Raw genomic sequence first — 25045 nt, 5'->3', positions numbered from 1 at the left:
CTTATACAATTTCCTTTCCTCAGAAGGAATTCTCTAGAAAGTATGACACTGAACCCATTCCCCAAAGACCTAGATCTCTGCTTCTCCAAAGGGTAAGTGGTTCACCCAGACATGCGAGAACTCGAATGCAGTTCCAAAGTGTCTAAATTACAGAGCCGAATGCTAAATGTATAAGCCAGTAAGTAATGGGAGAACAACATTTGTCTCATCTTCAATTACACTGAAGATAACACTGGCCCTGTTAGGATGGAGGTGAGAATGTTCAGAATTTTTGACAATAGAGGCACTCACATTCCAAGACATCTGCCCTTGGGCTTGGTTCCCTTTAAATTTCAACCCATTTGGTTCAGTGTGTTAAATGTGGATATTGGAATTGTAGACAGTCCAACTGAGGATTTGAAAATTGGAAGTCTTTAAGGAATTTCTGGCCACACTGCAGGAGGGTAGGCAAGCCTAGAAATTCTAAAAGCATTTGTGTTTATGTGAATTGGGCACATTTAAATAGTGCTAATATGATGGGAATTGGGAAATAGTCGATCCTTTAAGTCTTTTAAGAAATCAGGAATAGTCGAGAATATAAAATCATAAAAAAGCAATATTCATGGTTAAAGTCAGGAAATATGGTATGCTGGTGTACTGGTAAAGGGTTTAGATAGACAATGCAATTATAAAAAATAAGGGTATGTAATCTGCTCTAAAAAGTTGTTTTCATTCATAGTTGGGTTTTTTTTGAAATTTAAGTAGAGACAGTAGTTTCAAGCACCATTTTAAGAGTCCCTATAACCTTAGACATTGTTTTCACATAACAGCAGTAAATTTGATGCATTATCGATCACAAAAAAATGTTTTATTCAAAATGAATAACTATGATCTCAGGACAGGATGTAGCAATTCCTATAACTACGCTACAAAACACTCTGTACATTATTGTTGGAAAAGAGAAACAACTGCCACAGTGGCAGTAAAAACAATTAATTATGGTAGAATTGAATGTTAAACAATTTGCATTTTCAATTTTCTAATTGAAGAAATCCCTATTTCACAAATTTAGCAGAGAGTTGTCACAGATAGGATCAGTAGACTTTGTTTTCCATCTAGTAGGAATAAATACCAATATTATCCCTAAAACAAGGAACAGGGATATCATTTCTTCCAGACACACCCTCTCCCAAACATATGTACACACACACACACACACACACACACACACATCCTTCTCCTTTGAGAGCAGCCTATAATCACTGAAAAATATTTAAGGGAATTTATAGGACAGTATAGTAAGGCCCAAATTTCATGCAGTTTTGAACTAACTTCACAAATTATATCTAGTGGTATTGGTCAAATCATTATTCCTTATTCCTACAAATACATGGTACATATGAAGGTTTTTTTTGTTTTGTATTTTCCCCCCGTGAGTGGAATGACTAAATTACGAAGGGCACGTAAATTGAGAACTAGGCTTGTGTGTTGCACAGATTCCCTACATAAGAATTTTGTGATTTGTTTGCGGTGACATTTTTTGCACCATTCATTCATTCATTCATTCAATCACATTTATTGAGTGCTTACTGTATGCAGAGCACTGTACTAAGCGCTTGGGAAGTACAAGTTGGCAGCATATACAGTCCCTACCCAACAGCGGGCTCACAGTCTAGAAGGGGGAGACAGATGACAAAACAAAACATATTAACAAAATAAAATCAATAGAATAGTAAATATGTACAAGTAAAATAGAGTAATAAATATGTACAAACATATATACAGGTACTGTGGGGAGGGGAAGGAGGTAAGGCAGGGGGGACAGGGAGGGGGAGGAGGGGGAGAGGAATGAGGGGGCACAGTCTGGGAAGGCCTCCTGGAGGAGGTGAGCTCTCAGTAGGGCTTTGAAGGGAGGAAGAGAGCTAGCTTGGTGGATGGGTGGAGGGAGGGCAATCCAGGCCAGGGGGAGGATCTGGGCCTAACTTGAAAAGCCCTTCAAAAAAGGAGAGAGCAGATACATAAGTATCATTTTTCTTTACTCTCATTGTAATGCTCAGCATTTCAATTTCCAGAACCCTGGAAGTGTTTATAATTTATAACCCTTGGTAATCAGATTAAGAGGACATTACGTTAATGCTAAATTAGAGTGGAATCTGATTCACAAATAAAGTTGTCATAATTAATGTGATCAATCAATCAGTCATATTTATTGAGCACTTACTGTGTGCAGAGCACTGTACTAAGCGCTTGGGAAGTACAAGTTGGCAACACATAGAGACGGTCCCTACCCAACAGTGGGCTCACAGTCTAGAAGGGGGAGACAGAGAACAAAACAAAACATATTAACAAAGTAAAATAGACTAGATATGTACAAGTAAAATAGAGTAATAAATACGTACAAACATATATACATATATACAGGTGCTGTGGGGAAGGGAAGGAGGTAAGGTGGGGGGGTGGGGGGGAGGAGAGTAGAAGAAGGAGAGGGCTCAGTCTGGGAAGACCTCCTGGAGGAGGTGAGCTCTCAGTAGGGCCTTGAAGGGAGGAAGAGAGCTAGCTTGGCGGATGGAGGGGTGGGGGGGAGGGCATTCCAGGCCAGGGGGATGATGTGGACCGGGGCCCGACGGCGGGACAGGCAAGAACGAGGCACGGTGAGGAGATTAGCGGCAGAGGAGCGGAGGGTGCGGGCTGGGCTGGAGAAGGAGAGAAGGGAGGTGAGGTAGGAGGGGGCGAGGTGATGGAGAGCCTTGAAGCCGAGGGTGAGGAGTTTCTGCCTGATGCGTAGGTTGATTGGTAGCCACTGGAGATTTTTGAGGAGGGGAGTAACATACCCAGAGCATTTCTGGACAAAGACAATCCGGGCAGTGGCGTGAAGTATGGATTGAAGTGGGGAGAGACAAGAGGATGGGAGATCGGAGAGGAGGCTGATACAGTAGTCCAGACGGGATAGGATGAGAGCTTGAATGAGCAGGGTAGCGGTTTGGATGAAGAGGAAAGGGCAGATCTTGGCAATGTTGCAAAGCTGAGACCGGCAGGTTTTGGTGACAGCTTGGATATGAGGGGTGAACGAGAGAGCGGAGTCGAGGATGACACCAAGGTTGCAGGCTTGTGAAACGGGAAGGGTGGTAGTGCCGTCAACAGTGATGGGAAAGTCAGGGAGAGGGCACACTGAATATAAGAAAGTGACTATTAATTGTACTTGGGTATTACATTACTTTCATTAAATTAGCAAAAAAGTCATTATGCATTATTTGCTCATTTCAGTATTTGCCATATTTTGTAAATGAGTTCTTAACAGATTTTTGTGTGATTTTTTTTTTTCCCAATGAGCTAGTTGTGTACAGTTTGAAAGATGTAGCTCTAGGATTCAGCTAGAATTTGGTGGGGTTAGAGGTTCTTCAAGTATTTCTGGTGTCCCTCACTTCTTCCCCTTGCCCAGCCTTGCTTCTTACTATGTATTTTGCACTCTATTTCCTCACAAGTTCTTCAGATGATATTTGTGTCAAGGACCCTAAAAGGTCACTTCCTGTGGTTTAACTTTCCTGCTTCATTTGCCTGGCATTAATTTCCACTAGAAGGAAAAGCCTAGTCCTTTAGGTTAGGTTAGGTTTATATAGTCAACAGGAGGGCCAAACCCAATCATAGGTTGGGAATTGGGAAGATTCAGCAGGCCTCACTGACGTTTTCTATTCTCTATCCACAGAACCCTGTCATCCTTCCTTATTGGAAAGGTGGGTCTCTTTTAAGAAAATGTGGTTAACTCTGGCAGTCCCTCCCCAATACTGACAAAATGGCTATCCATTGATAGCGGAATGTCCTTCTCTCCCCTTCCTTCCTTAATACTAGCCCCATGTCTACATAAAGAGCAAAAAAAATTGTTCTCAGCAACATCCTTGGTATATGAGTAGCCTTATTTAGAAACCTATCATAATAGAAAGGGCTAGAAATGATGGCTTATCTTCACTTGTGTCTGGTATGCCACACTCACACTGATGAAGTACCACCATCAGTAGTGTCATACTTGAATGTATCCACTCACCTCAATATACACATCTGAGAAGCAGCATAGCCTAGTAGAAAGACCACAGTACTGGGGATGAGAACCCCAGCTTCACTTTTTTCCTGCAGTGTGAACTTGGCAAGTAATTTAGCTTCTTTGTGCCTCAGTTCCATCATCTGTAAAATGGGGTTAAATACCTGGAACAGGGACTGAATCCCCAGTGTGATTATGATGTTTCTATCCCAGCATTTTGCACAGTGCTTGGCACTTAGTAAGTGCTTAACAAATGCTATTATCATTATTACTATTATTGGAGGAAAACTATTTCAGAGACATAGCAGAGTACCTCAAGTAAAATCTAGCACAAACCTCTGCTTTAAAACAGTAAAGGGAGGTAAATATATGTTTCTTACTGAAAGTATTGCCCCTTGAGATTCAGAAAGCACACAAAGAGAGATTAGGTGACACCAAATTTGGGTTTCCATTCATTAGAAGAAAATTTTACAGATTAATTAGGATGGGTAGTTATATAAGATTGTTTGTGCAAAAAATAATATACTTTGAAAATTATGCTATAATCTATCTGCTTTTCTGTCTTAAATTTTCTCCACCATATAATTAGACATTTTCAAGACTCAAAACTATTGTTGTCTCCTTAAGAACAAAGGCTCTGTGACTGCTAATTATATTACAGTGAAATATTTTTTTCTTCCTTGGAGGGAAGAATTTATAATAATTGTGTGAAAGTTTTCTGACTAGGAGATAAATGGATTAGTCAAAGTACAGCACTGAAACAGTATTGAGGCTCTAGTACCTATAATTAGAATTCAACTACTGTATCATCACTACATAGGAGCATTATGAAAAAGAGAAAATTCTTAGGAGGTTTCCAAATCAAAGCTGATTCATTCAGCTGCCTCAGCCAGGCTCTTTTGAAGTCTCTCACCTTACCTGTGTTGCCAGGTCTGTTCAGAGCACAGTCAGTGGCCATGTGGCTTGTATTAACTAGCAGTGGGTCCCACTCATTCTCCAGAGGAGGCCTGTTCGATCTGGGTCTTTCCCCGCCTTCTGTGTCTATACAGAAAGGCATGGGAGCTCTGCAAATTCCCAGCCGCCTCAGGGCTCAGAATGCAGGCAGTAGGGAAGGAGTGATGCCACAGGGGAGAGCTTCTAGGATGTACCTAATGAATGTTTAGCTGAAGCCCTTACTGCAGTGAAAAGATTGAGGGGTAATGTCAACAGATGGACGTTATGACCTTTCCCTTGATGCGTTGTCAGAGCTAGGTTGGAATCTTGGATATTCCCCAGATTGTCCTTAAGGGACAGCCCAGGTTTGCATTGCAACATAAACAGAAATGGTTTATTAAACCTGCTTTACCCTTGGTCCCCAAAGAAGATCACTTTTCCCTAGATCCAAACCCCAATACATATATTACATCTCAATCTGAGACCTTCTCTGCTCTCAGCTTCTCACAGAGCCAACTCTGCCATTCTTATGATAGGATATTTCTCCCAGTCGTCCCATTCTCCTATGTATCCCATCAGCCAGCTTTCCTACTCACCTCTGATTGATTTCTGGTTCTTTCAGGTCCCTGTGCTGTTATTTTAAGAATTATGAAAAAATTGGTCTCTTTCTTGGGACTCCAATTCTACATGTGTATATATCTATTCCTGATTCCACATGGAAGCTACATTATTTAAAACTTTGGTGTTATCTAAAATTGTTTTGCATCCACCACCGTTTTAGTGGTAAATATGGGTTGACGGAAGATGGTTCAAATAAAACTGCAGAAATATCCAGTTCCTTCCTATCAGTGAAATTAAAGAAGGTTGTAGAAAACAGAAAAGGTTCATTTTAAGCCATCTGCATTGTCTACCACTGTCTCTCTCTTCATTCATTCATCCAGTCATATTTATTGAGCACTTACTGTGTGCAAAGCACTGTACTAAGTGCTTGGGAGAGTACAATTCAACAACAAGAAACAGCATGGCATAGTGGATAGAGCATGAACCTGGGAGTCAGAAGGTCATGGGTTCTAATCCCAGCTCAGCCACTTGTCTGCTCTGTACCTTGGGCAAATCACTTCAATTCTCTGAACCTCAGTTCCCTCATCTGTAAAACGGAGATTTAGACTGTGAGCCCCAGGTGAGACAGGGACTGTGTCCAAGCCAGTTTTCTTGTATCCACCCCAGTGCTTAGTGCAGTACCTGGAATATAGTAAGTGCTTAACAAATAGGACAGTTATTATTAATTATTATTATTAACAGACACATTCTCTGCCCACAATGGGCTCGGGGTCTAGAGGGGGAGATAGGCATTAATATACTTAAATAAATAAATGAATTACAGATAGATACATTGTTTACTGTGGGGATAGGAGGGAGGATGCATCATCATCAATCGTATTTATTGAGCGCTTACTGTGTGCAGAGCACTGTACTGTACATGAAGGGAGCAAGTCAGGGTGACACAGAAGGGAGTGGGAGAAGGGAAGAGGACACTTCTCTGAAATTAATTAGCCCAGCACTGGAAACCAATTTGAAGCAGCTTTAAACTCAGTTTTCAGTAATAACACAGTGCTGCAACTAGCCCCTGTGCAATGCTAATGAACTAGTTACAATGTTGCTGAGGGAAGAGGCATTCCTGCAAAGCCATGTAATCATCTCCTCCTTCCCATCATGGAAACCTGGCTCTCTCCACTCTTCCCCTTGTCACTCACTCGAGAGGGGTCTTATCTTCTCCCACTTCCCAAGACTCAGAGGGAAAGGGGAAGAGTCGAGTTCCTTTTTGCTCCCCAGTGCTTCTTTCACCTCACCCCACCCATCCCTCTCTTTTCCTCCCTTTGAAGCCCATATCATCCACCCCTACCGCCCGCTGCAGTTACTAGTCACAGTCATTTCCCATCCTCTCAGGCCCCTCCTGCAACTTTTTAAATCATTCTGATTCCTTTCTCACATCCCTTCTTGCTTAATCCACCCCTACATTAATCCTTGGGGACTTCAGTATCCACGTAGATGTTCCTAATGACCTTTCTATTGCCTGCTTCCTTTCAACTCCACTGACCTCCTGCTCTTCCCCACCTCACCCACTCACCAGCTCAGCCATAAACTCAATTTCATCGTCTCTAAATTGGTAAATAAAATGACTCACCCTGATTCGTGCAGCAAACAAGTGGCCGAGCTAATATTTAGAACCCAAATCTCCTGACTACCAGTCATGTGCTTCTTTCACCAGGCTTTGCTTCTTTCAGCAGGTGCAGTGATTAAACAGTGAACTTAACAAAGCCTTCAGACAGCTTGTAAACTAGGGAACCTTAATTAGAGAAGACTTCCTGAGGGGAGTGGACTTTGAGGGGAACAAATAGGATGAGAAAGATTCTCCTCTATATAAGGGTCAGCTTGGATAAAACTTGAAGGCTACAAGAAAGCAGAAGAGAAATGGAGCTTGGGAAACTGTTAAGAGATATATGTGATTAACTGTGTTAATCAAGAGATGAATATGGGGCATATGGGTGGGGAGGAGGGAATTTGGGGACACTATATAGTTTTCTTTCAAGAAGGAGAATTAACCCGTGAATCAGTTCTTCCCCACAGTGACCTTTTTCAACCCATCAAACCTGGTTGATCATTACATTTTAAATCTCCCTGGCACCTTAAACAGCATCCTAGCAGCAGCCACGGTGTTACTTGCATAATCTCCAGTAGCACAGAAAGGCCACCAATCACCAGATGAGTTATGCAGCTGGAGATTTAGTCAAGCACAGAGCCGTGGAGTAACATACCAAATGGAGGCTTGGGAATGTGTTGTGGCACCATCCAGTGTCTCATATATTTGGATGCCGGAGAGCCCCTTCAGGTTTCAGAAGAGTTCCCTTTCCAAAAGTTAGAAGTGGGGAGAGAGAGCTCAATTAAGTCTAATGTGACTTCAATATGAATGCAGTTCTTTGACTTGTCTTGGTCAAAAGGAAAGGTATGAAAGGTATTTGAAAGGTATGATTCATTAAAACTACAAAGCTATTCCCGGCCCAGGCGAAGAAGGAATTAAGGAGTGTGAAGCAGTGTGGCCTAGTGGATAGAGCACAGACCTGGGAGTCAGAAGGACTTGGGTTCTAATCCCTTCTCTGCCACTTGTCTGCTGTGTGACCATGTCTTAATAAAACATTAAGAAGCATTCTTGAGATGCAACACAAAGATCTGAATAAAATTGAAGGGCAGGATTGCAAGATTCTGCAAGGTATAAACATATGGCCTCCATAATTAATACATATGTCAAGGCTTGTAACATTATGATACTACTGGATTCATGCTTATGTTTGAACCTCCAGAAAGTGTGAATTCCTTTGTCTGCCAGGAGAGAAAGACTCAACTACAATGGAGAGTTGGTACCATGATTAATGTGACCAAGCTGAATTCTCACCATCATTGAGCCTCACCTGAGGTTAGCTGGAACAAAGTGATAGTGCGCCTTTATGCCTCAAGTGCTTTCTGACAATTCATGTGCTATTCCTTCAGATTTTTCCTCAGACTCTATCTTCATCTCAAAGATTTTTGAGATGATACCTGCATTTGTTGAGCTGATACTACCACTAAGAACTAAAGTGGAGTTTAAATAATGGCATAGAGGAGTGTGAGACTGTGGGAGAGAAATGTCTCTAACAACTGCTAGTCCCATAGTTTTCAGAAAAAATTATTCACAAGGATCCCATTAATCTCAGATAAAGAACCTGAATCCTGGTTCCTTTAAGCTATGTCTAATTCTTCACCGTCAAACTAGTCAAGGTATATGGCTTAGAAAGGCAGCACAAAGGAAACGCTGGTTTATTTTTCTTTCTTCTTTTGGATATTTAAATCATACCTCTTTAGTAAGTGAACTTTTTAGTTCCTTGTTTTAGTACTGATTTTCTTAGAAATGAATTATGCACTCAGATATACTCATTTCCAGTCTCATTAAATACAGCAAAGTAAGCACATTGTCTAGAGCATTTGACAAACTTCTTGGCAAAGGGAAGGAAAATGTGCTAGAAATTAAAATATGGAAGATTGAAATAGAAAATGCAGTTTTGTTTAAACCCTCCAAATCCCTGCTTTGAAGAGAAGGTGAGGGTGCAAATGAGAAACACAGAATTTACTACTCACCATACTGTAGCAATGGTGTGGACTCAAATAAACGTTCTCAAAGCTATCCTCAAAACATTAGCACTGTGCTTATGCTGCTAAGAAGTAAGTGTCTGGTCTTCCTCTTTGAAACTGGGAATTAAGTAGGCTTTCAAAATTAGATTTCATGTCAATGATTACAATGCTTGGGTAGGAATTTCATCTCTGGAGACAGGTATTAGATAAACATTTAAAATGTCAGAGTGCTGGGGGTATTTTTTGACATTGCATTTTAATTTAAGATTTTTCTGGTCTTGATAGCTCTAGGGATATGAAAGGATTTCTCCAGAAACTTTTCCTGTGTATAGCAACTGAAAAAAACCTACAACTCTACTAAGAGAAGAGTGATATTCCCCCATGATATCCTTGAATTTCATCAGAATTACCAAGAGATTTGCTTTCCAGAAACAATTATAAACATGGTAATGCAATTTGAGCACCTGATTCATCTTTCTTAACAATTACTTCCTGAAAGGAAGTCCCTTTAACCTTGCTTAAATAACAAAACCATACAACAAACCCCCAAAGTCTCACTCTATTAGTTAACATAATTCAAGCTTATGTTGCAAGTGATAACCAGCGGATAGCCAAAAGATGGTGCAGTTATTAAAAATGAGTAATGATGATGCTATGCTGTTAATTTTAAAATAACACTAAGCATCATCTAGCTTTTTCAGTCTGCAAATGCACTTCCAATCGATAAGGCATGAGCTGTGCAACCCCAATTAAAATGTGATCTGTTTGGTTACTCGGGCCAGTGAAGGTCTTAACCATGTGAGGGAAGTGTCACTAGAAAGCTATGGCCCATTTATACCTTCAACTGAAGGATACTTTTTTTTCCAGTGGTACTTGCATTAAGTGCTATGTTAGGTACAAGGTTGGACACAGTCCCTGCCCACATAGGGCTCACAGTCTTAGTCTCTATTTTACCAATGAGGTACTGAGGCGTAGGGAAGCGAAGAGATTTGCCCAAGGTCACACAGCAGAAAAGTGGCCGAGTCCGGATTAGAACCCAGATCCTCTGACTCCCAGGCCTATGCCGTTTCCTATAGGCCACATTGCTTCTCACAGACACTTTTCCAGGGTTTATGTAGATGACCCTAGGTATTTTGGGGTGGCCAACCTCAAAGCTCCACATATAGGGTGGACATTTGCCCAGCTAGTTCTACTCTGGACCGTCTATTTTCTAGCTGGCTTCTTCCCTGTCCAATACTGTGGACTCAATAAAGGGACATTTGGTATTCTTCAGTGCCACCTGTTGGTACCCTACCCATGCTAGGTGGGACCCTGGAGGCCAGCCAGTTACTTACAGGGGGACTTTTAGGCCTGATAACTTTATCAGACAGATCTTGTGCCACAGAAGCCCCCTGATGTCCTAACTGGGACCCCAGCAGGATTAGACAAACCCATGGTTTTGAAATTTCTGCCAGCCAATCAGACTTCCCTTTGGATCTTCTACACCATTGTGGTTAGCCTGAATGAGAATGGCAGCTGCTACCCTTTGATAGTTTTCCAAGTCCTTTGCCAGCTCTCATCTGAGCCAACCTTCTGTACACTCAACTAGAAGAAAAACTAGTTCCTGGGAATTATGGTTCTTTGCTTATCTCTCAGCACCCAGGCCTATGCAGTCTCATTTCCTGATTCTAAGACCATTGTGCCCATCTTCAAGAATCCTAGCCTAGCTCCAGCTCAGGGTAGGGTTTGAGTTGTAAGGTGGTAGAGTAGGTCTTTGTGAAGGACCTCCTTAACCTATGTAGAGACATGGGAGAAACAATGTCTTCAGTCAGTAAATATTTAATCGACTTGGGCAGTCTCAGTGGAGCTCTTAAGTGCTCATTTATTTGTTTTGTAATCAGTGATCACATTTATTGTGTTTACTGTTTGTATAGAACTGTACCAAGAGTTGTTTGACAAGATCCCTGCTGTCAGGAAGATTATAATGCATTACAGTCAAAACCCACTAGAAAGACTTTCAATACCTTTATAAATGGGAAAGAAGAAAAAAAAAACAGTAGATGCTCTGTAAATGTCAAGAAAGGCAGGAAAGCAAATGCTTAGTGCTGGAAAAGATAACACAGAAGATGGTTTAGAGTGCTTCATTCCTTGCCCCCACCCACCAAATCGTTCCAGCATTTTCTGGGACCAACATTACTTATAAATCTAATGTCATCCCTGATCATACGAACAGCTCCTACCTGGAGGACTAAATCTGTACCCTCTTTGTATAGAAAAAACAAGCACTGAATATATCACTATTACTAAACTTGGAATCCCAATACCATCATAAGTTCATTTTGTTGGGTCTTTTGCTGTTTTATGGTGCAAAATAAAGGTGGAAGGATTATTGATTCAAGTGCTGAGCCCAGCAATGCTTGTATTAATGAAGTGAGCCAGCATTGCCAAAGGAATTATGAAAGCAACATGTCCTCTGCCAAGGTGTCACTTTTAGAAACAGAGTTTGCCCCTGAAGGACAGCTCAATTTGCAGCTGCTGATAATATTGGAACCAAGTTAAACTACTGCCAGCTGCTGATGGAAATCACAAGTGGCTGTTGCAGGAGATTTGAACAGTGGAGTAGAAGGTGGCGTAATGAAAAAGAGCATGAATTAAAGGACATAGGAGTGCTTGCCAGTGATCTGATCCTATTGAGAAGCAGCGTGACTCAGTGGAAAGAGCACGGGCTTTGAAGTCAGAGGTCATGGGTTCAAATCCCGGCTCCACCAATTGTCAGCTGTGTGACTTTGGGCAAGTCACTTAACTTCTCTGTGCCTCAGTTACCTCATCTGTAAAATGGGGATTAAGACTGTGAGCCCCTCGTGGGACAACCTGATCACCTTGTAACCTTCCCAGCACTTAGAACAATGCTTTGCACATAGTAAGTGCTTAATAAATGTCTTATTATTATAAAGAAATGTCCCATATGAAATAGGGTGGCACCAGTTACATGGTGGCTATTTGTAATTATTTTTTCAGCTTCGATGGGCCTACTGGAGTTATGCATTACATGCAAAGACACAGTCCCTACCCTAAAGGGCTTACTCTCAGTTAGATCATAGAAATGTTTCCGATTGTATTTACTTTTCATAGTGTTTACACTATGGTTTCATGCTGGAGAGATTAGTGTTCTTTGATCTCGACTAAATGGATTTTGGTCACATCCTTTTGAAGTTGTATTTTTCAAGCACATTTTTGCTTTGACTTCCCAAACTGGAGACCAAGGACTCTTTAGAAATGGTACAAACTGAAGACTTTTGTTACACCATTGTCACTAGGGATTTTCTGAACCTTTCGTGGAAGGAAATATTGTGCTATTGAAAGGAACATGATGAACATGATTGTAAGATGTTAGTCAGTTATTTCATATGGGTTGGGCTGGCCCCATTGAAACCAGTGATTTCTATCTGGAGAATAGGGGTAGTTCTGACCTTCTTTAATGGTTTACAGAACACTGGTGTTCAGTCTTCAGACTTCGGCATTTATTTAGACTTTGGTTTCTGCTTCCCATTCAGGGATAGTAGCTGTAGGTTGCAGCATTTCCGCCATGCATATCATGACTTCCTTAGGTCTCTGAGCTGAGCTCACAAAGCAGGCTAACTCTTAGCAAGCCTTTCCTTGGGGAGCTTTGGGTGACAAGGCAGTCTCTTGAATTGGCTGTGGTTTGGGGGGATAATGGTAATCCTTCACCTCCGGCATAAGCATTGTTTTTCAACTTTGTGAAAGGATAGGTTATTTTCTGTGATTATCTTAATCCTATTGTCTGAATTGAGTTTGGTAGGAGAGAGTTCATTTTCTTTTTTAAATAGTAATCATAAGATTCATTTTACTAGGAAGAACATTCATTAGGGACCGTCTCTATATGTTGCCTACTTGTACTATACTACCCAAGTGCTTAGTACAGGGCTCTGAACACAGTAAGTGCTCAATAAATATGATTGAATGGATTAATGAATTTATTCAAAGAGATATAACAGGGAAAGGGTAATGAAAATCTACGTCCCAGTTAAAATAACAATGGTAAAAAACTCCATCCATATTTCTGCTTTGTTCACCTGGGATTATCACAGGTACTCTACAATTACCCAGTTAGGGAAGTAGGCCTTATGTTTTTATTTTAATTTACAGGAAACCTCTGGGCCTCTTTAACAAATGAGGACTATGATGACCTAGCTCTCTAGGGTAGAGAGATGTTTAAAGCCCACCCATGAAATGCCTTTTAAGCTGCAGTGACAACAAGCTGTTTGCGTAGTGAAATCCAGTGTACATGTTAGGGATGCAGAAGATGAATAGTTATACTAGTTTAGCAGGTTTATTCTTTAAGACTTCTTATACTTTCCATAACATACCTGTTTCTCAATTTGTTAATTTATTTTAGTTTATGTCATTGAAATTATGGCACTGTCAAATCACTTTTGCAGAATAGTGAAAACAGTCCTCGTGAGTATTGATAATAATGATAATACTAATAATTATAATGATGGTATTTGTTAAGTGCTTACTATGTGCCAAACACTGTTCTAAGCTCTGGGGTAATTGCAAGGTTATCAGGTTGTCACATGTGGGCCTCACAGACTTAATCCCCATTTTACAGATGATGGAACTGAGGCACAAAGAAGTGAAGTGACTTGCCTAAAGTCACACAGCTGATAAGTGGCAGAGCCGTGATTAGAACCCATGACCATGAGTCCCAAGCCTGGGCTTTTTCCACTAAGCCATGCTGCTTCTAGTTGAGGTAGTGTTAGTGGCAGTAGAAGTAGTTATAGAAAATGTTAGCATCAAAGATTTGGAAAAAAAGAAATTGTATGTACCATTTTATATACACATAGTCTCCTAGGAGTAATAGTTGTAACAGCTTTGAGTGCCCACTCTGTGCAGTGCATTGTACTATGTAATATGGAAGGACAGAAAAAACAGAAAGCAACAACAAAAAAATAAGTTCTCTGCCCCGTAAAAGCTTACCCTAACAAGGGAGGTAAACCAACCAGAAATCATGTTAGAAATTTCAGCCACTATCTAAACAGCAATGAAATACCTGACAGCAACTGAGCTAACAATTGGGTCTCTACTGCCACAGCTGTACACGTGTCATCATTAATAAATTGTAATATACATATTTTGCTGCAATAATATAATTTCTCTTTTATGTGCATATGCACCATATATTGGCTTTGCAAATGATTTTCATAAAAATATATAGCCCACAAAAATCTTACTTGACAGTTTACCTAGTCCTTTCCTATTACCACACCATCCATTGCTGCTCATGTGCACCTCCTTCAATTTGCTTTGATCAGCATAAGGATAACATCATCATCATCAATCATATTTATTGAGCGCTTACTGTGTGCGGAATACAAACGTCTATCAAAGAAACACGTGCTTGTATTTTCCTCTCAAACCCAGATGACCTTATGCCAACAGGTGTGTGGCCTAATGGAAGGAGAATGGTGCTGGGAATTAGGAGACCTAGGTTCTAAGCCCAGCTCTGCTAATTATCAGCAGTGTGGCTTTGGGCAAGTTACTCAACCTCTCTGAACCACATTCTCCTCATGTAAAATGGATAAGGTATCTTCTCTCCATATTACTTAGATTATGGGCATGGAGAGAAAGAGACTGAGTATTTACATTTTACTCTCTCAAATGTTTAGTACAGTGTTCCACACATAGTAAGTGCTCAATAAATAGGATGGATTAATATGATCCGGTAATCTGTATCTACCCAAGCATTTAGCATGGCAAAAGGAAACATTTAATAGTACCATGATTATTAACCTAAAAGAGAGTAAAAAGGAAAGGCAGAGTATATTAAAATCTCATTTTGATTTGCACTCCAATTTCCACTGATTTCTCTAAGGCCCACAGCGGATAGGCTTGAACAGATTATATAGCTCTCATACATCTAGTTTCTATGCACAGATCAGTTCAATTCTACGCATCCTGCACAGACACCAAGAGTTCACATCGTGGATTTTGGACACTTGTTCCTCCACTCTCTCCCTACTACTTATATATATATGGTACTACCTATAACCTGGATAATAAAGACATGAGACACAGGAACGCAAAGTTGAGCTGCCTATTATATAATGAAGTTGAAAAATTCATTTCTTATAGAACTTTTCAATACATTTTGGGGTAAAAAGGACTACTTTTAAATTAATCTCTGCTAAACCTACCAGAGCACATATCATTAAATACATGGCTTGGTACCATTTTGTTTCTTGTGAAACCTGACTGATTCATGAAAATTTGGATCCTTGGTCTGAAAACAAAGGTGGGTGTGGAGCACTGGGAAATATTCCGAAGTACAAAGACTCAATGTAGCAACACATAGACTGTTAAAATTATGTGATAGAAACACATGGTGATGATTCACAGGTGTGAGGATTAGGAATAAAATGCATATTTTAAGGCTGGATGATGGTGTTTTCAGTGTTGTGATTTCCTCCTGAGGAATTAGGGAGTTGCTATCCAAAATGTTTCACTTGTTCCTTTGAGAACCCAGGCAGCTAATGAACCATGAGAATAAGAGTTGATTGCTTTGTTGTTTAATATTTATTAAATGACCACTGTATGCTGGGATTTACACAGTACAACTGAAGATTTTGGACACCACATATATTCCAAGATTAATAGGAAACTAAGTTTCAAAATACCTGCTCACAGTCAAGATGAAATGGTCTCCTTGAGACGAGCTATTTATCATTCATTTTGCTCTTCCCATGCCTCCATTTCCTTTCCTTGCCCAATCTAGAATTAATGACCAGTCAACTAAAGGTATTGGTTGGCATAGGCTTTCCCAGAATAATGGTCAGTCAAAAGTACTGGTACCATAGAATCACACTCTGTGGATAGTGAAGACAGGACCTTGTAGAGTTGCCTGGAGTTTCTTCATTTGTGTTCTAAATCCCAATCTCTCCTTTACTCCAATTCACATCACTACTCTTGGAGGCTGCCTTACCCTAGAAGCTATGGTAATGACTAGGAATAATGTATGAGGAAGAGAGCATGAGAAATGGCTACATCCATGGGGTGTCCCCAGTGCTCTATTGATGGGGTGAATGGAAATCTATGAGGAAAAGGAGCCACACATGCAAATCCTCAGCTAAAATTCCCAATCAAGCCAGTGAATATTTGTTTTGGCCTCTATTCATAGGTGAAAATTGTTCTTCAGTTCTACCTTCTGGCTACTTCCCTTTTTACATTCATTTTTTCGCATGAAGACAATTTGCTGAGGGCCTGGTAGAAATATCTCTTCTCTCCACCAGATAGGAGTCTTGAGAGATAGAAATGAAGGGAGATTGTTGGTTGCAGGTGGAAATCTATTCACTGTACAATCTCCACCCTTACCAATTCTGAAATCCCTCTATCTGACCACAAACTCCTTATCTGCCTTCTCTTCCACACACCTGCTTGCCACAAATATGTTCTGTTCCGTGAAAGAGACCTCTGATCTTTTTGCATACTGTGTACAGTCTGATTAACTTGTATCTGCCCAAGAACTTAAAACAGTGTTTGACGCATAATAAGCACTTAAATGGCATAATAATAATTGTATAAGGGTTTTGATGGAGAGGCCGAAACATGACTGTGTGAATTCACATCTGTGCTATATTTCATTTGCCTTTCAGACCCCAGGTTTATTAGCGCTCACCTCATCCCAGAGAGCGACAATCCTGAAGACGATAAAGTATATTTTTTCTTCCGGGAAAATGCAATAGATGGAGAACATTCTGGAAAAGCTACCCACGCCAGAATAGGGCAGATATGCAGGGTAAGGCCCAGGAAGCTCTGGGAGAAAGGGGTAAGGGACTATAAATCACAGAAAGTGCTTTTGTATTCCCTTTTGGTGCATTTTTGTCTTCATATAAATTGAAGTGAATATGTCCGTGGGACCAAGGGATTATAGGAACACATCAAATGACTTAATGGGAAAACTGGGTTTTCTAAAGTCCCCAAAGGTAAAGCTCTTGTTCAAAACATAATGGGAAGTTTTTCAATATGTGCATTTTCCCACAATCTTTTTAAAGTTTCCCACTGGGTCAGAAATTCCTAGCAAAACATTCTATTCCTTTTCTGTTTTGGCATTTTCCAACCAAAAAAAATGAGGAAAGAAATTATGGAAGATTTTTGTTGTGAATTGACATAACCCTTTCAAAACAAAATATATACCTTTTTTATTTGGACTGTCTTACTATAAAGACTACTAAGTATTGCTAGAAACATTTTCAAAACAAAACTAACTGCTGGAGTAGGAGCTTACTCCACTTGGGGGATGAAAAGCCAGAATTGTTTTTCCAAGAACTGCCAAAATATAGTTCCCAAAGTGGTGAAGGAAGAGATGGAAAAGACAAGAGGGGGAAGATAGAAAGGGGAGTAATATTTAGCACACATCACAGTCTTCACCATCCAGAGTGCCTCAATCCCAGAAATGTTTTGTACTTAATGTTTTAAGGAGCCATGCTTAAGCACTGAAATTAGCTTTATTAAGATAACTATTTGACTCACCCTGAGATTTTCATCTGTATATAGTGACCTGAATATCTCCTGCTAAACACATTTCAAGAAAGAACAGTATCACATCTCAGTATCTTTTTCCATTCCCAGAATGATTTTGGGGGACACAGAAGCCTGGTTAATAAGTGGACAACTTTCCTTAAAGCTCGTTTGATTTGCTCAGTGCCAGGATCTAATGGCATTGACACCCATTTTGATGAATTGCGTAAGTAGTTGAAATCATTAGAAGTTGATGGTTTTCAGGTCTTTTTTGGACTAGAAATTTAGACCAACATTTTTTACTCTCTTTTTCCCATAGAGGACGTATTTCTAATGAATTCAAAAGATCCCAAAAATCCAGTCGTCTATGGTGTGTTCACGACATCCAGGTACCAAATATTTATGAAAACTGCTTGTGGTTAAGGGCTTTATTCAATGTTTGTGTCCTGTTAAGGCCTTTTTATGAAAAATGAAAGTGTTTTCTTAACCCGGAGTACTTTAACATCAGTGGTTCAAAGAGGTAGTGACCTATGTGTTTTTCTATATGAACAACACATATCATCACTATAAATCAAGTGGACAAACAGTTTGAAAGAATGTGTCAGTTTATACAGCTCACTCACTTCTGTAACTGTGGCTTCAAAACTTGAAAAATGTGTAAGGAATTGTAACTCTGGAAAACCACACATTTAGCAAGAGTTTTCAATAATCTAAATCTAGTAATTTGCCAAGATATTGATCACCTCACCTCAAGAGAAAAACACTGCATTGTATCATCAACATTTATTGAGGATCTGCTATGTGCACAGCACTATTTCAGCCACTTAGGGAAAAAACAAAAGATGCAAAAGTTGTGAACCTTTATAATAATAATAATAATAATAATGGCATTTGTTAAGTGCTTACTATGTGCAAAGCACTGTTCTAAGCACTGGGGGGATGCAAAGTGATCAGGCTGTCCCATGTGGGGCCCACAGCCTTCATCCTCATTTTACAGATGAGGGAACTGGGGCACAGAGAAGTGAAGTGACTTGCCCAAAATCACACAGCTAACAAGTGGCGGAGTTGGGATTAGAACCCATGACCTCTGACTCCCAAACCCGGGCTCTTTCCACTGAGCCACACTGCTGTTTAGCTGTCTCAAATGTGCATGAAAGCAAACCTCATTGATTCAAAAAGAATGACTTGTGGCAGCTATGCAAGAGAGGCAGCTGTGGTAGCTATTGTAATGATAATACTGTGGGTATTATGTAACATTATGGTATTATGGAATATATTATGGTGTACTATGATAATTTGATTCAGTATTTTTTGTGTCTCCTTCCTTAGATTGTAAATGTCTCTCTCTTCTGTACTCTCTGAAGCATTAGAGCATGCTTTTCACATAGTAGGCTCTCAAATAGTTTTTTTGTTTGAGTATACTCTGAAGAACTTCAGGAAACATCTTGATCTTCAAGTTGCTTTCTTTCATTCTGCATATCCTAATCTTCTTCAGGTTGGATTAAAGACTACCTATCCAGAGTTCTGTTTGGTTGAGGAGCTTTGGCCCACCAAAATGGCTTTCTGGATGAAGGGATTTGACATATTTCACTATAGGGTCCCATTGGGAATATAAGGACAATCTCTAGAACTAAAATGTTTTTCAAAATATGGATTCAATATGAAGGCCATACTTTGGTTCCTGATTGATATGTGTCCGTGTCTTAGACACTGGAATGCAGTCTTAGATCATGATACAAAGACTGGACTAGGCAAGTGCCTTAGAACATGCAGTCACCTGTATCTCAATTTTATTTAGACGTGTTCTTAAACACATGTAACGCTATTCACCAAATTTCTAGAGGATTATTGTAAATTTTCAAGCAAAAATCATATCACATCCTCTTCACTAGAAACATTTTGTGTACATATTTTAAAGCCATACTTGGAACTCTATTAGCAAGGAATTGTTTCATAATAATTTTTATTTTTCTGCAGTTATTCACATAATGAAGGCTTTACAATTCATCACTTTGATTTCAGCTAGTGGTCTTATTTTGCATATTTCATTCTCCTTCATTTTAGGCATTGACACTTTCAATTCTAAAATAAAGCCTGAGTAGAGAATAGAATAGAGATTATATAAATATTTACCCTTTTTGCTCCTTTTTTTAATATTACAATTTAAAATCCAAGAGTAACACAAACTGTGTAACTACTGAACTGGGGTTGGGGCTTTCTATGTGCATTCTGTTCGTTAAAAATCTGACACTGTTTTGCTGACAGAAACCCAAGAATGCTTTCTGGAAACTACACTTGTATTTGAAAAACTCAAATTCCAAAGGGGCAGTATTGGGGTTTGCTAAGAGTGCATTTAATCAATCAATCAATTGTATTTATTGAGCTCTTACTGTGTGCAGAGCACTGTACTAAGCGCTTGGGAAGCACAAGTTGGCAACATATAGACACAGTCCCTACCCAACAGTGGGCTCACAGTCTAGAAGGGGGAGACAGAGAACAAAACCAAACATATTAACAAAATAAAAAATAGAATAGATATGTACAAGTAAAATAAATAGAGTAATAAATATATACAAACATTTATACTTATATACAGGTGCTGTGGGGAAGGGAAGGAGGTAAGATGGGGGGATGGGAGGGGCGAGGGGGAGAGGAAGGAGGGGGCTCAGTCTGGGAAGGCCTCCTGGAGGAGGTGAGCTCTCATTAGGGCCTTGAAGGGAGGAAGAGAGCTAGCTTGGCGGATGTGCGGAGGGAGGGCATTCCAGGCCCGGGGTCGATGGCGGGACAGGCGGGAACGAGGCACGGTGAGGAGTTTAGCGGCAGAGGAGCGGAGGGTGCGGGCTGGGCTGTAGAAGGAGAAAAGGGAGGTGAGGTAGGAGGGGGCGAGGTGACGGAGGGCCTTGAAGCCGAGGGTGAGGAGTTCTGAAAATCAATGCCACCACTAAATTAGAGAGCAGAAAGTCATTCTCCACACCACTCTTCTATGATTCAATTGATAGATTATATTAAAAAAATGGATTTGTTTTCTCTTTCAGTAACATCTTCAAGGGGTCAGCTGTGTGTATGTACAGCATGACTGATGTGAGGAGAGTATTCCTAGGACCTTATGCCCATAGAGATGGACCAAACTATCAATGGGTACCATATCAAGGAAGAGTCCCATATCCCCGGCCAGGAACTGTAAGTGTGTTAGATTTAAAACTGCCTAAAATGGTAAAAAAAAGAAATCCTAGGATCATATTCACATGTCCTAAATATTACAGTTACTAACATCAAACTGAGTAATATATGCAAATATATAAGCAGATGCAAAGCTCAAATTGAGAAGCAGCATGGATTAGTGGAAGGAGCATAGGCCCAGGTGTAAGAGGACCTGGGTTGTTGTTATTATTATTATATTTATTAAGTGCTTACCTTGTGTCAAGCACTGTTCTAAGCACAGAGGTAGATACAGGTTAGTCAGGTTGGACACAGTCCCTGTCCCATGTGGGGCTCACAGTCTAAGTAGGAGGCAGAACAGATATTGAATTCCCATTTTACTGATGAGGAAACTTAGGCACAAAGAAATTAAGTGAGTTGCCCAAAGTCATATAACAAGCAATTGACAGACCCAGGATTAGAACCCTGGTCTTCTCACTCCACACCTATGCTCTTTCAAGTAGACCACACTGCTTCTTCTAATCCCAGGTCCACAACATGTCTGGTATGTGACCTGAGAAGCAGTGCGGCTTAGTGGATAGAGCATGGGCCTGGGAATCAGAAGGCCCTGGGCTCTACTCCTGGCTCTGTCTATGCCTGCTGTATGACTTTGGGCAAGTCACTTCACTTATCTGTGCTTTCACCTTTACCTCATCTGTAAAACGGGGATAAGAGTGGGACACGGACTATGTCCAATCTGATTAACTTGTATCTACTCCAGCGCTTAGAACAGTGCTTGGCACATGTAAGCACTTAACAAGTAACATAATTCTTGGGCAAGTCACAACTTCTCTAAGCCTCAGTTACCTCATTTGTAAAGTGGGCATTAAGAGTGTGAGCCCTATGTGGGACATGGACTGTGTCATCCATCCCAATTAGCCTGTACCTACTCCAGTGTTTAAACAGTTACTGCCACTTAGTAAACACTTAAGTAACAGGAAAAAAAAAAGATTACAAGCACTTGGAGACACCTCAAATGCATCTGTTTGCAAGAATTATCACTATAGGATAGTTCTCTTTAAACTGTAAACTCATTATGGGCAGGGAATGTCTTTTATTATATTGTATTTTCCCATGAGCTTAGTACAGTGCTCTGCACACAGTAAGCTCTCAATAAATATGATTGACTGACTGGGTACCGCTGAAGGATTCCCTGACACAAATGATGTAAATTACAGGGTCCAGTAAGGTTTATTTGTTAGTAAGAACTCATGTTTTGTGGTGTTGAAGGCTTCACTGACAGCAAAATCCCTAAGGGACAGCAAACTTGACTCTTTTTTACACACATACACACACAGTATCCCTAGTCTTCTCTTGCTATGACTCAGCCTGTGCTCCCTTTTATCTGAATAGTCTGAGCACTTTGGCCTTCAGCTCTTATTATCTTCACCCAATGCAGAAAGTTCCTTGCCTTTCTACTGAACATGACTGTATTTACAGGAAATGGCTGGGCCATTAGCTTCCTGAGAGACCCCAGTGCCTCCTGGATCTTTCTTCTCGTGACTCCAGGATTTTTGCCCAAATCTACATGCTGGCCATCGTAATTGATGCTGCTGTATCACATACATGATGTTGAGTTTCAGGGCCTTTTTTCTTGCAGAGGTGAAATTTATGTCCTCTGAAACAAAGTCAATCTGCTTCCTTGAAATATACACACACACAAGTGAATCTCCGAGTAGCCTACCCGCCTTTCTTTTGGAAAGGCCTCTCTTGTTTATAGTGATATCTTTCAGAGAGCCACCCAGTTCTAGGCATTCCAGGTTTACCCAGAAATATCTGTGGAAAGCAGATCATCTTGACATGTAAAAATCAGGAAAAGGTTTACTCCTAGTGGAAACTCCAGGAAGATCGGGAGATGAGGGGGCATGTTTAAAACACTGACAGGTGAGGAAAATGGCAGCACCCCCACACATATAGAACTCTCCTGACTGCCCCACAGTATGGAATTGAAAAGATATGTTCAACACATTCACCAGCATCATCAGAACTCATCATTAGTGATGCTATCTTCCAATCTGAAAGTTGACTTTATACACAGATTTTACTTTAAAAGGAGCAAGCCAGAAGAACATTTTCTACATACATGAGTACTTTACTGACCTTGATAGTGATGTACTCGTCCTCTGTGCCACATCAATGAGGGAAACATATGGCCACAAGTAGAGGCAATCAAATATTATCCAGGACACTGACTTTTTTTAGTCCAGTTTCTAATTGGTTCCCATGTGGCTAAAAGTTTCATTCCAAAATTTATTTTGAAAATAATATTTCAGAATGCAGACATAATATGGGGATCAGTCTTAATGAAGAACATACTATGAGTTTGATTGCTGCTCATCTGCTAATCCTGTTAATCTGTGATTCTCTCTGTGGGTAGGATTTTGTCATCGAAAAGCTATTGTTGGAATTTACTTGAAATACACAAGAAAGTGAAACATTAAACCTCCCCAGTCAGCTCTCCCTTCAAGTATAACTGTCTCCCCATAGTTTCCCTACTGTGCACTGCTGATTCTTGTTTTTGGGAACATCAGTTTTTTATTACAGTTCTGATGAATTATTAATAATGTGGATCAAGGTGATAGCAAAGACAATCGATTTATTCCGCTCAACCTCCTGCCAATTCAGGAATATTGCTTAATTACATTTCAGCTTCCAAGCTTTTACTTTGAGTGGCAGAGAGTATTTGGGTATAAGACAAAAAGTAAGAGGATGAAGACATTTGTAATGTCTGAGTGTTTGTTCCTTGGGATCAAATGCACTGATGGAAAAACAGTGAAATCTTCCTGTCAAAGTAAATCAGGTTTTGCTTTTATCTGTATTATGTCTACTGTATAGTCCCTGCTTGAATCCCAATCATCTTAATTGCTTAAGGGCACTGCGAAGCACTGTTTTCTTTAAGCTAGAAAATACATAGGAAAAAAGATAGTTTTAATGACCCTGTACTTTAATTCATTTTATAGGATTTATTAGTTTAAATCCTTGCTGTTGGGTTGTAGCATACATAGTAAGACAGTCCCAATGGATCATTTGAAATAGTTTGGTTCTTGAAGTAAACTCCAGAAGTTTACCTAATCAGATAAAGTTCCACTGAAACCTGAACCATTCTTAATTACAATTTATTTTCTTATCCTCTACTATCAAACCAAAAGAAGTAAAAAACATTTTAAACTATAAAAATGGTCCCCAGACAACTCTCCTATCCCAAATTATTTTCAATTGGTAAGTTCCAAAGCAAATGACAAAAACTCCATAGAATTTCTGCCTTGAAGACATGTTCTACGTCTGTAAAAGCTGCATTATATATTCATGGATGATGTAATCGTTGGACAGGAATGTTGTTTACACACTTTAATTTTAATTAAGAATATTTCTTCTATCCTCTCAGTGCCCCAGTAAAACATTTGGAGGTTTTGACTCGACTAAGGACCTTCCTGATGATGTTATAACATTTGCCCGAAGCCACCCAGCCATGTATAACCCTGTGTTTCCAATTAACAACCGGCCGATCATGATTAAAACCGATGTGAAGTATCAGTTCACGCAGATTGTAGTAGATCGAGTTGATGCAGAGGATGGCCAATATGATGTCATGTTTATTGGAACAGGTAAGGTTTTACTTAAGCATTACAATGACCCGGTTATGATTAGCGGTAGAAGTATTTCCTCCTTGTGAATGTCATGGAATTGAGACAAATTCAGTTAGTTGTTACAGTACCTAAAGAATGTGCTTAGGCAAAAAAATATTGGGCATACGTGCATTCCAGACTCATAATGAGTTGATGTTATTCAGATTAAGATGAAGTGATTAGAAGCCAAAAATGACTCTCCTTTATGGCTATTGATTTTAATGTATCTGTTTTTCAAATAAAAAATTTAAATTCAAATAGTATACAGTTGGCACCAGTCCATCAAGACCATTTCTTGAAACTTGTGACTTGTGTTTTGACTAATTACCTTTTCATTACCAGTTGTCAGAAGAGAGTAGCATCTCCTCCTATCATCTTTTGAGGTCACCTAGATTTCAGCAGTCAGTCAATCTGACTTGAATATACACCCACAGGGGGCATAATAACATGCTTCAGGTACATGTAAAAGAATAATCATTCTACAGTAGATAATACTGAGCAAAAAATCCATGTAAACATGTACTTCAATCTCAAATATTTCTCAGGGACTTGTCTCATAAGGTTCCTTGGTCTTCAGAATTTTAAATTAAGGAAT

General features: G+C 39.9%; 1 protein-coding gene across 3 annotated transcripts in view; it reads left to right on the top strand.

Annotated features, from left to right (window-relative positions):
- Window positions 1-25045, top strand: part of SEMA3A (semaphorin 3A) — a 204222-nt gene that overhangs the window by 141318 nt on the left and 37859 nt on the right. For 2 of the 3 annotated variants that reach the window (XM_038741340.1, XM_038741341.1), the window contains exons 7-11: window positions 16762-16934; window positions 17738-17852; window positions 17946-18015; window positions 20662-20806; window positions 24210-24429. In XM_038741340.1, the coding sequence (XP_038597268.1) occupies window positions 16762-16934; window positions 17738-17852; window positions 17946-18015; window positions 20662-20806; window positions 24210-24429 (723 nt within the window). The remainder of the gene's footprint in view (window positions 1-16761; window positions 16935-17737; window positions 17853-17945; window positions 18016-20661; window positions 20807-24209; window positions 24430-25045) is intronic. The other variant, XM_038741339.1, reaches the window with a different exon arrangement.

The sequence above is a fragment of the Tachyglossus aculeatus genome (genome assembly GCF_015852505.1).
Source record: "Tachyglossus aculeatus isolate mTacAcu1 chromosome 12 unlocalized genomic scaffold, mTacAcu1.pri SUPER_6_unloc_1, whole genome shotgun sequence".
Classification (NCBI taxonomy): domain Eukaryota; kingdom Metazoa; phylum Chordata; class Mammalia; order Monotremata; family Tachyglossidae; genus Tachyglossus; species Tachyglossus aculeatus.
The sequence above is the reverse complement of the archived record's forward strand: the minus strand, read 5'-3'. Positions and strand labels throughout refer to the sequence as shown.